This window comes from Xiphophorus couchianus, chromosome 7 (assembly GCF_001444195.1).
Source record: "Xiphophorus couchianus chromosome 7, X_couchianus-1.0, whole genome shotgun sequence".
NCBI lineage: Eukaryota > Metazoa > Chordata > Actinopteri > Cyprinodontiformes > Poeciliidae > Xiphophorus > Xiphophorus couchianus.
The window spans coordinates 24,909,850-24,925,470 of NC_040234.1; the positions used below are offsets into that span (position 1 = coordinate 24,909,850).

At 37.7% G+C, this 15,621-nt stretch overlaps 1 protein-coding gene across 1 annotated transcript; it reads left to right on the forward strand.

Annotated features, from left to right (window-relative positions):
* Positions 1-2,075: 2,075 nt before the first annotated feature.
* Positions 2,076-15,566, forward strand: aoc2 (amine oxidase copper containing 2). Its single transcript, XM_028023211.1, has 5 exons — positions 2,076-3,692; positions 6,846-6,964; positions 9,162-9,328; positions 14,741-14,873; positions 14,968-15,566. The coding sequence occupies exons 1-5, from the start codon at positions 2,120-2,122 to the stop codon at positions 15,256-15,258; spliced, it is 2,283 nt and encodes a 760-aa protein (XP_027879012.1). The 5' UTR covers positions 2,076-2,119; the 3' UTR covers positions 15,259-15,566.
* Positions 15,567-15,621: the final 55 nt, after the last annotated feature.

A 15,621-nucleotide genomic window follows, 5' to 3' on the forward strand; every position in this document is an offset into this window, starting at 1 on the left:
AGACCAGGAGTCACAGGAATCCAAAGAATGAATTGTATAAGCAGAATTGCTCCCAAGACATTCATCTTTTCAGAGTTCAGTTGCTGGTCACAACAAATTGCGAAAGTTACCAAGCAAGCACAAAAATGTTGCTTTCTTTTGCTTCTTGTGTCGTGCATTTACATTTTGACATACGGGAGCAATAAATAAAGACAAATTTAAAGATATTAGTTGTATTTTACAGGTGATCTGACCTAACTAAGTATTTCCACAGAAAGCACTTATAGCTACAATCAAACTATCTTCTACTTAGAGTCATATACCAATGACTCTGGGTACATGAACATGGAATAACAATGAACAATCAAGCAAACACTTTCCAAACAGAAAGTTTTACCTGCAAAACTTTTCAGATGATACTTGAAAAATGCAGAGAATTGAATCTATGGCTGTTAGTCTAATGAACAGAACTATATGTCCAGTGATTTCTTTGTGAACATCACACACGCGTGAGTGATTTTTAAGACAACTGAGTGAGTTTGTTTGCTGCTATTTATTCCCCCCTGCAGGAAAGAGGTGAGAGGTAGATTGCTCCACTCCTTATCCATCCATCCACTATTGCTCAAGGTTTGGTATCCCCAATAGTCAGGTGGGAGGCAGGGTATAACCTGCTAATTCATCACAGGACAACATGAGAACACATGAGAACAGTGAGCAAATACCAACTCCATTCAGAAAGAATGATCCTATTTATCAAACAGTGCATTAGGTTCAGTTCACTCTCTTCAGATTAGTTTAAAATATCTAAGGCAGGGATGCCCAAGTCCAACCTTCAAGAACGCTTACAGTTGCTTAAACCAGATACAGCAAACATGTTAATTTTTAGAAGCTGAAAATGTAAAATAGAATGTAAAACACTCTCCTCCTCCACTAAACTTCACTAAACTTCACTCAATTAAACTTCACTGCTTGCCAGGCCACTGCAGCTGGCCTGGCAAGCTTCTCAAAATAAGTCACCATGGTAACTTGTGTGTGGTTGTTTTTGTGATGCAACAACAGCAGCAGCACAGATCGAAGAGTGGAATCTTGCATGTGTGAACTTAGAGGAATGTTTGACCTACAGCTGATTTCTAGGAAAAGTGATAGGTTTGATTGATCTCTGAGTCGGAGTGCATGAGGTGCAGAACACAGATGTAACTAAGTAAAGCTGATTGTTGAGAATGACTGAATAAACACAAAGGAAAACAAAGAAAACAGGAAAACAATGGGTAAGCAAAATCTACCTATAGCATACAGTAAGAACACAAACAAAACACAGGAACAACAAAAACCCAGAATCAAAGCAATGAAAGCAAATCCAAGTCCAACAGATTCTCACACTATTTTAGTGTGAGAATCAGTGATGGAGAGTGGACCTCAAAATATACTATGTGTAAAAGATGGTGGCAACTATAAATTAGATATAAACTGTGCATGCAGTTCAATATAACTAATTTTGGACCTCAATAAAATTTCTAAACAAGTGACTGTATTTTGATTCATTAGTAATTAATTAGCATTTAATGATAACAGATGGATATTAAAATGGAAAAAAGATTAGAATTAATGAACACTAAGTGACTGTGGTGTTGATATATTCAATCCAAAGCAAGTTGCTGTACTTGCTGCATTGTTTTGGCATGTAGGTTGCAAAGTGCTGTTTATAATTTATCCAGTTTAAAACTGGTTTTAATCCAAATGTTTAGTGTTTACTGATATAAAAACAGTTATGCTAACCTTTCATTATATTAAAAAATCCTTAAAGTAATGTTTCTGAAAATGTGTGTGAAAGCTATTAGTAAGCTCCCACAATTAGTATTTATAGCATAAACACATTGTTTGAGGTGATAAATAAATGACTATTTTCAAGGAGAAATTTGCAATAAGATTCCAAATTCTATATTTGGAAATATATATATATATATATATCCTATTAGAGAGAGAGAGCATTCCAAGAAAAAAGGAGTGTCAAGAGGTTAAGGGTCCATGTGGGGAGGGATTGGTTACATTTCGATACGCCTCCCCTTTCCCACACTATTTAACTACCACAGCCCTCCTCCCCTTCAGAATTCTTGCCTGTCTTTTCTCCACACTGTGTGTAATGGTAGAGAGGAGGATGAACTCCCTTGTAAAATGGGCGCTCATACTTTTTGGACTGTTCTCGGTCATTCTCAACATCGTCCTCATAGGCATCCACTCGGGTAGGAAGCCCAAATGTTCGGGTCAGCATGTCCACCAGCTGAAAGGTAAACACGATGACCGCAGCCTGGTGTTTGCTGATCTCACTCAGGAGGAGTACTTGCAAGTCCAGCAGTACATGCTTAAACAGAGGGAGCTGAATATCTCCACCAGACAGACCACCATGCCGTCGGAAAACTTTTTATTTCTAATTGATCTCTCACTACCAAAGAAATCGGAGGCTGTGGCGTACTTAGACGGGAACGGCAAAAAGCCAGTGAGAGAAGCAACAGTGGTGGTCTTCTATGGCACGAAGGGCCACATCAAGGAGTATGTGGTGGGGCCTCTCCCCAAGCCGACAAACCACAGAGATGTAACGAACGAAAGATACAAAATGGAATTACCTATCACCAAGCGTCTGGTTACTGTCGGGGAGTACGCTTTAATGTTTAAATTTTTTGACACAGAGGTCTTCTCTAAGTTAAAGAAACTCATGAAAGAGAGTTTTGGTGTGGATGGTGAAAAACGCTTGAATGCTTTTGAACAAATGCCCCGTGGGGTCCAGTCAGGGGACAGAAAGACTTGGGTTTCCTTCTTCAGAGACATGAGCGGCATGTACATTCACCCGGTGGGTTTCGAGGCGCTGCTGAACCACGAGAGCACAAACGCATCTGAGTGGAAATTGGAGAAGCTGCTGTACAACGAGGAATATTTTGACACGGTGGAAGAGCTTAAGACGCAATATGACAAAGGGAATGTGAAAAAAATTGTCTACAAGAAATCTCCTGACTACGGCTCTCTCAAGCCTAGAAAAAAGCCGCTGCAGATCCCACCCCAGCAGTTTTATACAGAGGGAAAGCGCTACAGTATTCAGGGCAACCACGTCTTGTACCTGGACTGGAGCTTCGCTTTTGGACTTAGTTCTCTCACAGGTATGAGAGTGTTTGATGTGAGGTTTGATGGTGAAAGAATCGCCTATGAAATAAGCGTGCAGGAGGCGATGTCGGTGTATGGTTCAGTGACACCAGGGATGATTATTACAAAGTTTTTGGATTCAAGCATCGGGATCGGGCGCTTCGCACATGAACTTGTACGTGGTGTCGATTGTCCTTATAACGCTGACTATGTTGACACATACCGGTACATCGATGTCCCGGTTCCAGTCAGGTTCAGGAATTCCATATGCATCTTTGAGCACAACATGGGTCAGCCCCTAAGAAGACACTTCTCTGATTTTTTCCACAACAGTTACGGTGGGATGGTGAACAGCGCTTTAGTCTTCAGAACAATAACAGCTATAGGAAACTATGACTACATGTGGGATTTCATCTTTTATCAAAGTGGATCAGTAGAAGCCAAAGTGCACGCGACTGGCTACATCTCATCTTCCTACCTGGTCAACGGTAGTCAGGAGTACGGACACCAAGTGGCAGAACAAGTCCTCGGGAACATCCACACACACTTCATCAACTTCAAGGTGGACCTAGATGTGGCAGGTAAGCATCATATTATTTAATGTCTAAGTGACCATTGGAAATTAGTGCTCTGTTAGCTATTCTCTTTACATGTGCAACATTTGGAAATATGAATAAACAGTTTTTCTTATTAGGTAGAAAAAAATAATTCTCCATACAGTTTTGTTAAAATTCAAATTAATTCAATTGAAAAAAATATTTACTCTTTGATTGATCCCAGAGGTAAATAAGTAAAGCCACGCTAATTTAAAAAAAACATTTACCATGGTAATTGTTTGTAAAAGAAAAAGAATGACCTGAAGGTTTTGTCAATGAAAAAGAGAATTCTGTCTAGATTCCATTGATCAATGAATTACAGGGTGATTAGGTTAATAGATTTTCCCCCTATATACAATACTCCTTTTATTTCATTCATATTATTGGACGCAAATCATTGAACTTTTTATTCAACCAAGCTGTCATGTGTCGCGATTAAGGGGTAAAAATCATTACTGTCCTAACACTGACATAAACTAAATTATGCTATAAATCATTTTACTGTTTCCTCTAACTTTACATCTGTCAGATTCCATCTCTATAAATAGAATATCTCAAATTTATTCTTACCACTCAAACATTTTTGACTTCAGCATGCCACAACTCCAAACCTAGATGTACAGTCTTATTCTGTAAAATAACTGGGTGTAACTGTGTGGTGAAGGGTGCTCTATGGAGTGGCAGCTCGGCTTGGGAAAGCAGCTCCAAAGTGGAGCTTTGGGTAAATGGACGGTGCATAGTATGAGCGAGTGCTTATGCACCCCCAAATGGCTGCCATGGCAACTTGAATCAAAGTTGTTTGATTCAAGGGTTTCAAGCACAAAAGAATTAAATTAACTGCTACGCCTTAAAAGAATGGAAATAGTAAGAGAAATGATCCTAGAAGACCAAATCTCACTTGTATTGATTGTATTGTGGGTAATGCAACTGTCTGACATATATCTAACCCCTCTTCCAAACAATTTAATTACTTTTTGTGCAAAAGACAAGTTCGCACTTGTCTTTTGCACAAGTTAAATCAAATTAAGTAAACATACAAATGCAGATAGTCAAAATAAATAAACCTAATATTAATAAAGTCAAATTGATCAGCATTATACCCTGCAACATAACACAGTGGGTATATTTTTGATGAGAGAATGGCATTATGACATGATATAAAGCTCAAAAGAATTTTGCATAATACTGTCCCAGCCTTCCCTGCCATCCTCTGTTTCCCCCACTTTCATGCTCTTCATTGCCAGTCATTTTAGGTTTGCAGTTTTGTCATACTCTTTCCATTTGTGAAGGTTGTTCTTTATGAAAAGTTTAACGTTTCTGGTCTGTACTGCACAATATATTACAAATTCATTATCACTATATCATTGTACACAACATCTATATCCAATGAACTTCTAGCCCTGCGGTAAATATCTTGGGTTTTGTTTAATAATGTAGCCCAGCTTTACATTTAACAGACAAAAAGTGTCACAAAATGTCACTTTAAACTAAACAGAGAAGATAACACAGCTCAGAGCGTGTTCTGCGAAGCTGAATTGATGATCCACTATACACATCCTCAATGCTGGAATATCTCAGCAGGAAACATTTGAGTTGAAGGTACAGCACTTCTTCTAGTCTGATTAACTTCTGCACATTATTTTCTTTCTTTGCTCACCTGGGTGAACTACCTACTCCTCTATTTAAACTTGAATAAGAACATCAGCATATTATCAATATCAGAGTTTCCCCCAGTGTATTATAAGCCTGGCGGGCCACAAAGTTGTGCCCCCACCAGGCTTAGCATTACATAAATGTTTATATATATATTTATATTAAATACAAAGCCTGATTACTGATCCATAATCCCCCAGCCAAATTCCTCTGAAGGCAGCTTACTGTTAGGTAAGGTAAAGTAAAAGGTAAAGGTGCAGATCAGGTCCGGTGTGCAGTGGGCTTGAAGGATTGGTATCTAGAAGTGAGTTTGGACATCCAGGGGTTGTGTGAGAATCTAGGGAGGCCAAGATTTTGAGAGTGAAGAGGTTGTTGCTGAAGAGCAGGCAGGTAGATTAGGACATCAGAGTTGCAGGTGTACACAAAGAGTTTCCGTTCCACAAACGGATTGACACTTATGTAGGACCTGGAGGCGCAGAAGACAACAGGCTTCCAGGCATGTACAAAATAAAAAAGACGTGTCAGATGAAGCCCCGCTTTGATGATCGTGTTGTCTTGCTGAAAGCCATGTGATATATAGCAAATGATGCCTCGCATCACATCAGACATGTCACTCCTTCATTGTATGTGTCAATCCCCATTTCATCAGCAATGTCCGAAAAGAAGCCAGAAAGAAACAGGAAAACCTCTCCCATCCATCCCAATGATTTCTGTGCCGTTATTTTCTGCTTTAGGTTAGAATACTTTCAACAAGGCACCTGTAAAAAGAAATGAGAAGCTGTGTGTTTTTTCATCGTAAAATGGAAATACCGACACTGCTGTTCTTTCTGAAGTAGAACAGTGATGTATGTAATCATATAACCATTTGATTATTTCTACATTTGCTGTGGACAGGACTAACCTTTGCAGGGTGTCTATACAGTGGACAGAAAAGGAATTGAATGTGTGGTTGATTTTCTCAGTAAATGGAAATCTTTCAGATAGAGAAGACATAGACATATCTGATGAACTCATTTATACTCAGATGAAACCAAAGCTGGATACATTGGATGCCATTGCTCACATCAAGCTTAGTGGAAGAGTTGCTCTGCACATCAACACTGAAACACATGAGAAGTCTGCAGTAGAAAACATCATGGTGTGGGCTGTACAGTATGTCCAGCCTTCAGATAACTGAAGGACAAATTCCTGGATAAATGTAATGTAATTTTCCTCATAATATTTAATATATTTCTGTTATGGCATAACTTATTTTCCTTTATCCTTCTAATATTCTATCTAAAACTTCCTTTGTGGACTCATTTGCATTGATTTCTTTGTGTGTGGATTATTTGGGACATATTAGAAATGTCTTTACTAAAACAAAACCCTGACATTTTCAGTACATATTAGATCCACTGTATGAAACAATTCTAAAAAGTAAAAATAGTAAACGCAGAAGCACATTTGTTGGGTTTTGTTGTAATATCTATTTTTCCTTTTCAGGAGTGGAGAATGTATTCCAGACCAAAGACATGGAGTTTACCAATGTATCTTTGCCTTGGATGCCTGATCGATATGCAATGGTTCCTCGGTTGGTGGAAAAGCAGCTCCGTACTGAACAGGTCTGTTCTAATTTTCCTCTGCTATTCTTCTGTCTTTATTTTATTTAAAATAACTTCTATTTTATGATGCATAGCATTACTGTGGCACCTTGTAAAGTGTCACAATAATCAATCCATTATATGTTTGTAATAATGCATTATGCAATAATGCAGGATTTTGTATTTCTTTCTCCCAGATTATGTAATAACATTATTATAACATGTGGAGACGTTTACAAAATGTGAATCCTGTTTTTTTAATGATAATTAGGCCTGTCACAATAGGCAATAAATCAATTATTCACATGATAAAGGACAAGGACAATTTTGTTTACAGAGACTGTTGAAGACTGAGAAGGCTGATCTGAGGAACTTAGCTGGAGAAGCAGACTAGACAGAGAATACAGGAACAAATGAAAACAAAAAATAAAACATGACAATTAAAGGATACCAGAACACAAATGAAAGCTAAAAAAAACCAAAACATGGATTCTAGAACATAACTGAGGTATAGGGATGATAATCATGGTTAGAACAGAACCCAGATGAAGAAGATTAGAATAACAATGAATAGACAAGATCAGGCATGAGAACAAGATAAGAGACTAACTGAAACAAAAATGTAACTTAAATAAAACACAAACAGGAAATAACCTAGAGAAACAAGACATGACACCAGGACAACTATACATAGCTGCCAAGTTTCCCTTTTTTTCCAGAAAACTACTGTATTTTGCCTCCCTCTCCCGCCGTCCTATTCCCCCCGCTCTGACAATAGAACCTAACAGGACTGAGGTATTGGACTTGAGAATATTTCCTGTATTCTCAAGTCCAAAACTTGACAGGTATGCCTATGAACCCAAACCCACAAATAAATAAGCAAAGAATTTAAAAAACAGAAATGCATGGAACATAAAACCCCATGACAAAAACACCAAACACCCAGAGAGAATTTCAACCAGAAGAACAAATAGTCTAGCTAGCAAAGTAGCAAGAATGACTGCAGGTATTGAACCACTTGGTAAAAGTAAATGTGGAGATCCTGTTTCCACGTCCCAACTGATCACTGATCAATCTAAGCAGCACAGTAACTTTAAAGATGATGTGGCCATATTAGTCCTCAGTCTGGTTTCTGCAAACATGACATAACACCTATTATGAACATGATGGAGTCTTCACAAATATTTATGACTTTTGTCATAAATATGACAACATATTTATGGTGCCATATTTAAATATGAGAGGCTGGAGGGGGGATGATATTATATCCTGGGTTGTTTCGAGGTTTGTTTATTATTCTGTGTTCATTAGTCTCTTTCTTTGACTCGATCAGTCTTGTTTCTGTTTGTTTAGTTCAGGTCCAATCCATTCTCACGTCAACATGTTGACGCGAAGGGTACCCCCTTCGCGTCAATATGTTGACGACTTGGGCAGGGTCCTTCAGCGTCACATGTTGACGATTTGGGAATGTCACATGTTTTACATGGATTTTTGACGCGAAGGGTTCTCGTAACTGCTGCCGAACCTTAAAAACCCAACGATTTGGTTAGGTTTAGGGCAAAAATTACGGTAAGGCATAGTGTAAAACACCTCGCGTCACATATTGACGCGAAAGGGTACCCTGCGCGTCAATATGTGACGAGGACGGACCGTCCCATGCGTCAATATATGACGAGTTGGGAGTGAGAATGTGTTGTCAGGTCTTCCTAATGATTCTAGTTTATGTCCTTGTTGCTCTAGTTCAATTGTTTCTTTTGTCTAGTTATTCTTTAGTTTTAGACTTATTTCATAGTCCCTCGTGCCCTCTCCCTCGCTCCCTGCGGCACTTTTTTGTACGTTTTTGTTAGTTTGTTGATAATGTTTTTATTAAACATTCTTCATTTACTCAATGTTTTTGCCTTTCTGCATTTGGGTCCACAATCAAATCACACATCATGACAAGAGCAGCTTCAGTGGAAAACACTGACAGTGGGAGAATTTTAGAATTAATTGGTAATTCTAAATTACCAATTTTAGAATGACCAATTCTAAAAGGCTGTGTATTTCATGACTGTCATATATGCAAACTGAATGAATTGAATGATGAACTAAATCATCATAGGATGCCAAACTCATCTTTTTGCTTCTCACTCGTAAATCTCAATTTGTTTGTAAATCTGCATATGCCATTTGTCACATCGTGGATTTTGACTGTCAGACTTCTGGAACTCTTCCACAGGAGGCCGCCCTGCGTTATGACACCAAGATACCTCGCTATCTTCACATCGCTAGCAGGAAAACCAATCGTTGGGGTCATCAGCGTTCCTACAAACTGCAGGTGTTTAGCTTTGCAGGAGACCACCTACCAGAGAGCCAGACTGAAGAGAGATCAATGTCCTGGGCCAGGTGGGAATGGACAAATTAAATACATAAATATATAAAGGAAAATCCATGCTATGGTCCAGTTACTGTTCAATGTGCAACCTGCTTCTCACTTATTGACTGCTTGAGAATTATTATTATTAATAATTAATGATTTAATTATTAATAAAGTATTAATTATGATCAATATAATTAATACTTCATCAGCCAACCATTGATGATTTCTCAAACTCATTTTTTCACAATTTAGAATCTGATTACAGTACAGCAGCACAAAGTTTGAATAAAAAAATAATAATAATTGCAAGTATACTTGCAATTATTTTTGCAATCTCTTGACCAGGAATGTACATATATGTTATGATCCTTGGTTCCTAACATATATGTTATGAACCATAACATGTGAGTTTTGTGTGCCATTTTTGTTTTTGTCTTCACCACATTCTGGTTGTTAATTTATGTCCAATTAGGTCTTGCCATTTTTTATTCCGTTCCTGTGTTTTTTATTGCTAGAAAGGTTTTTTCAGTTCATTTCTTTGAGTTCAGTTTTATGCATTCTTGTTTTCTGTTCTTTATGCTAACTGGATTTAGTTCTGTGTCCAGCAGTAATTATTTAAAGCTCACATTCTAAAAAAATCCTCTTGTACTTTTTTAGCAGCACAGTCAACATCCATCATTGGTTCCTCTGATCACCATACTGAACTTCACAAGATTTATTTATTTCCAGTGTTGCATTTATAATGATGGCTGACTCTTCTCATTCAATGAGCGGCTCAGGTTCCTGGGACAAAGAAGGAAAGCTGAGGGTCTCCTTTTGTTTCCAGCTCTAAATCCTTCTTTTTTTCAGTGCCTTTTCTTTTCTTATTTTTACCCATTATTTCATTAATATTTCATTATATATTTTTGTTTATTTAATGTACTTAATAGAATTGTTGACATGGACTTTAGTTTGTTTTAACTTCATTTGTTGGGTTTCTCACAAGAAAATGTGTATTAACTTGCAGAGTGAGAACTCCAAGGATCACTGCAGTAATCCTATCCTGCATAGTGCCGTTGTCTCAGCAGCCGCTGTCTGTTGGGGTCTGTCCAGTCTCTGGGACAGTGTCATTGTCAGTCAGCTTAAGTCCGTCAAAAACCAGATCAATGTTCTTGGCGCAGTGCCCTTAGTCTGTGCACAATGGCATTATATGATTCCAAATATCTAATCTACAGTCAGTCAACCAGGCCTTTTGACTATACTGTGAATTGACAGTATAGTCAATTCACAACAACACTGAAACTTAAACATAATCTTGTTGATCCCAAGGTCACTATTGGTGCTCTAAATTCTTATTCCTGTGGTTATTCATGATTATGCATTAAAGATAAAGTTATCATTTTGTTGTTGCAAAATTTTTGTTTTCTTTATTTCATTCACACAATAGATTCATACAATTCTGCTAGCTTTTGTTGTCACTAGTTATTTTCAAAGACCATTTCCTTATTTCTCTCTGGAGGTCCCCAGACCTACCACCTTGTTTTATATGCACACAGTTATCTCTTAAACTCACTTTCCAAGTTGCTCCCAGATACCCAGCTGGGTATCCAGCACAAAAAAATCTCCAAGGAAATTAAGCAATGAGAAATTAGCATTAAATAATAGCGTCATGGGAACAGTGGAGTTCAGTTTACATACTGCCATTTAACAGCCTAAGACCATATTCAGAGAAATAACACAATATGGTTATCTACACAGTGACCTAGTCACTTGTGATACGTTTTAATCTTTTTTTTTTTTTTAATAATTGTGTATTTCGCTTTCTGTTGTAATAATGTAGCATCTTTTACTCTTTACTCTCTTCTGTCTTGATGTCCTTCGATGTCTGTCACTCTTTTGTCAGTCAGTGAGCTTAAGGACTATCAAGGTTTGCCCAGCTGGCCAATTGTTAGAGTCAAGGACTTTTTCTGAGTTCTAGACTTGACTGTGCAGTTTTCAGCTTCTATCATCACCTGTTTTCCAGTTTCCATTTGATTCACACAGCCTCCTCCACTCTGTGTTTCTAATAACTTCACTTTGGTTAAGTATGATATTTGCAATCATACTTTTTTGCAAAACAAACTTATGTAGTGTAGTTCTATAGCTACCGATCTAACTTCATGTGGCCCAGGGATGAACTTAAAAATAGTTTGGAGAGAGCTTTATGGAATGTTTCTGTGTCTGAGCAGCTGCCTGTAAAGCTTTAACATCAACAACTGCAGTGGAAGCCTTTGGATGCAGCTGGAGGAAGCTGGATGCTTCACACAGCTGTAGACTCTAGAGAAAAATAAACATGTTCACTGGAGAAATAAATCATGGCTTTCAGCCTGAAAATTGAATAGGACCACCTTGGGTTTGGCAGTTGCCATTACGATTCTGCATTGTGTGAAGAGTAAAGTGTATTTCCTATTTATATTCACCATAAGATTGTTTTTGGTACTTTTATGAGATGTCTATTACCCTTGCTGTCAGAAACAGTTTGATAGAATTTAAATAATTTCAAATTTGAATCTACAAACAAAACTTTAACATGAAAACATGTTGTTTAAACATCATTCAGCTGCATCTTGGGTTGAAATTAACTAATGCATTTTTCTTGAAGGATATAAGCAGACTCTTCCAGAACATCCCTGAACACCCTCTTTATTTTTGTTATGGACCCAGCCATCTGTTGTGGTATTCTCTACTAGAGTACCATCATATTAAGAGGAAACCCTGCTTGCTATCTGATGGTATGTGCCCCAAACATAAAAAGTTCTTTTTGTTTTTTTCCGTGAACATTGTGGCTTCACACTGTGACTGGAGTGGAAAGGCATGCCCTTCCTGCAATATAAATGCAGGCCCTTCCTCCCACCAGCTGTCAGATCTACAACCAACACTGTTTCTAAATAACAACCATAAAAATAACAGAACTGAGCTGGGTAACATTCATTTGTTTTTCCAAGTTAATTTTCAGCACACAAAATTCATGTTTAAAGTAAGGTTTGCAGTCATGCAAAGAGTTGTTTGGAGCTTACTGCTTTGCTGCTTATCTAGTTTGAATAGAGGGAAAGAAGTTTGAATAGAGGGAAGGAACTGACGTGTCAATCAGATGAAGTCTTTTGGAAAGTCCCTCTTGTAACTGGTGCAGGTTGCTGAAGTGTTGATCCACAAGTGCTCCAGAAACAGATTTTCTCCACTGATGTGGGTACATTCCCTTGAAAAATATTCAGAAAAGGTTCTGATGCCGAGGGCCAATGTAAAGAATCCTGCACATTAATACGTGGTAGAAACGAACATTTTGACTCGTCTCCTTGTAAGTCAAAATGGCATAACTGACCTTGAACTATAAAATCGCTGCAAGGAAAAAAATGACAGATTCATAGAACTGATTGGCTGAAAGTCATGACCTTGTTTAGCAGTTCAACAGCAAATACAATGAGGTCAAAACATTATAGTAAATATAGAAAAATTTACAGTTTGAAAAATATAATCCAAAAAGATCATAAAAATTTCTATGCAACTCCAGGAGAGAATAAATTGAATGTTTTTGCACTCCTATTTAGGGGTTAAAAATGGATTTTGTATAATGTATCTCTTTTAAAGTTTATTGGTATTAGACTTAAAAAAAATCCCAGTTGATTAGTGCAGTTGGACATTGTCTGCAGTAAATAAGACTATTAATGAAAGTTGTATTGCTTGGTCCACTAGAAATTTCATACATTTTCTCATAGACTGACCTCATGTGGAGAGTCTGCGTCTCTCTGTCACTTACTCTGCTGCTGTCTACATCCTGCCTACTAGTAAGAATTTCACAGGACTGCAGTTAAAACAAACTATCCCATGGGCGCTACTTTTAGAAACTCTGGGAACCAAAGACAAAGTAGTCTTTTGGGAAATAATGAAACTATGTAATGTTTTAGATGCAATGGAGCTTGAAGTTGTTTGATTTTTCTTGTTTAGTAAAATATATAGTTTCTTTTTTATTAATCATGGGTCTTAGGATAATCACATTGCAGTAATAGATTATTTTAAATCTAGTAGATAAAAAAACTTTTTCTTTTTCAAATATAATTAGGGCGGATTAGTAATTTAGGTTGCAGATATATATTAAGGATATATGTTAGGGATTCTGATAGTGTTTAGGCCAGCAGGTCCTGATAGCCCACCACTGCAAGAAATACCTTCAACAAAAAAATTTAAAAGCTTTACAGCCTTCAAGCTTTTTCTAAAATTCCATAATTGCACCAATCATAGTGCAATTCTGCATGTTGGAGGCAATGTGGAGTGGCTTAGGGATTGTACTCCCACCATTTCTTTTCACTTATCAGACTTCTAGCACAAGTCAGACTTGTGTCATGTACAGAAATACTCAGTTTATTTATATTTCCTCCATCCCAGGACAAACCTCTGCTTTCTGCTCACTCCAGGTGTGAATCAGATGATTCTCACTTCCCTTTGGTTACTCAAGACAACCAGCACCTCCACTTATAGCTACTGATTTTTCTCCTCCCTCCTTGCTGAAAGCTCTCCAATGTATTATAAGCTTGAAGATACAAACTCTCCAATATTCTGCACTCATCTCTTCAACATCATCATCATCATCATCATCATCATTATTTGACAACCACTACTCTCTCTCCTTCTTCAGACATTTCATAATGACTGAAGAACCATAGGCCCTCCTTTTTGCACATATTTCTGTTCCTTTGCAAATGAACTATTTAACTCCTAAATTCAGTTTCTGCATCTGTTTCTGCATGTTGGTCTGGAAAAGCCCTGAAATTATGAAATCAAGTACATGAGCTCTCCTGACACAAAGCAGAGTCCCTCAGAGGGAATAAGGGTGCAGCATTTCTCTTTGGGTCCTCCATGACTCGTGGCCAATCACCAGCAAATGATCCATCTTGCTTCCTGACAATGTTCTCCACGGGTTTTCTGAATCCCCGTTCAGCCCTAACCAAGGCTCTCAGTGAAATCCCCTAATCCCCTGGTCCAGCACTGGATGGAGTTATCCAAGGGTCAATCCAAATTGTTTATAATGTCTTCCTAATGTTTTGAATACCAAGATAAAGTGATCTTGTGGTGTCTTTCAAAACCTGAACCCAATTTAAGAAAATCCCACTCCACAAGGCATAATGGAGGTTCTTGTTATTCAGGGTCTTTAAGGTTGTTCTACATGTTTCTGGTGTTTCCCATTTGAATAAAACAGATTTTAAAAATCATGTTATTAGTGAGGTACATTATCTTTAGGAAATCAGTTTTAGCTATTTTCCTCTTCTGCCTTAAAGTATGTTGGTACGCAACTCCCAAGGACAAACACTCAATGTCACTAAACAATGTCAGAAGTTGAAATCTCTTTGTAACATCACAATCTGAGCTCTCTGAACATTCCGAGAAAACAAACCTGTTTGTTACAGTATATTTTCGGTCTTTTCCAGGTATAAAGTTGCCATCACCAAGCATAAGGACTCGGAACAAACCAGCAGTAGTCTTTACAGTCAGAATGATGTTTGGACTCCAGCTGTTGACTTCAGCAAGTATATTGAAGACAACGAAAGCATTGAAAATCAAGTATGTTGTGACATGATTTGACAAAAGAATGTAACCACTCAAAATACCTCAAATTTGAAAAATATAACCAACCTGCCTTATTATGTGTCTTTAGGACCTTGTTGCCTGGGTGACCACAGGCTTCCTTCATATCCCTCATGCTGAAGACATACCTAACACTGTGACAGTAGGTAATGGTGGTGGAGTCATACTACGACCACATAACTACTTTGATGAAGACCCATCTATCAGCTCTACAGATTCTGTTTACTTCAGCCCTGGTGCTGAAGGCAGCTGTGAGAACAACAGGATGGCATGCTTGACACACGAGACTTGTACCCCCATCCTGGAGACCTTTACTTACCACGGCTTCGACGGAGTTATGAAGTTTGAGGACTGGAAATGATTTATGTGTTGCTGAGCAAAAGCTTCACAGTTATTTTAATATGTAAGAAAAGTTTTGCACTATGTGTTTAACTTAGTGTAACAAATTGAATTAATACACATTATATTGTGGGCCTGCAAATCCCTCTGTATTATGTTGTTTTATTTACCTATCATAAACACAGTTGTTTACAGGTGAAAAACAGTTTTTTATCTTCACTAAAGCTAAAAAAACGGTTTTACCTCTGGTGAACTCTAATGATATACATGTAAATACATACATACAGTATATATAACTCTGGAAATAATTAAGAGACCACTACAAAATGATCAGTTCTCTGATTTTACTTTTTATAGGTCTATGTTTGAGTAAAATGAACATTGT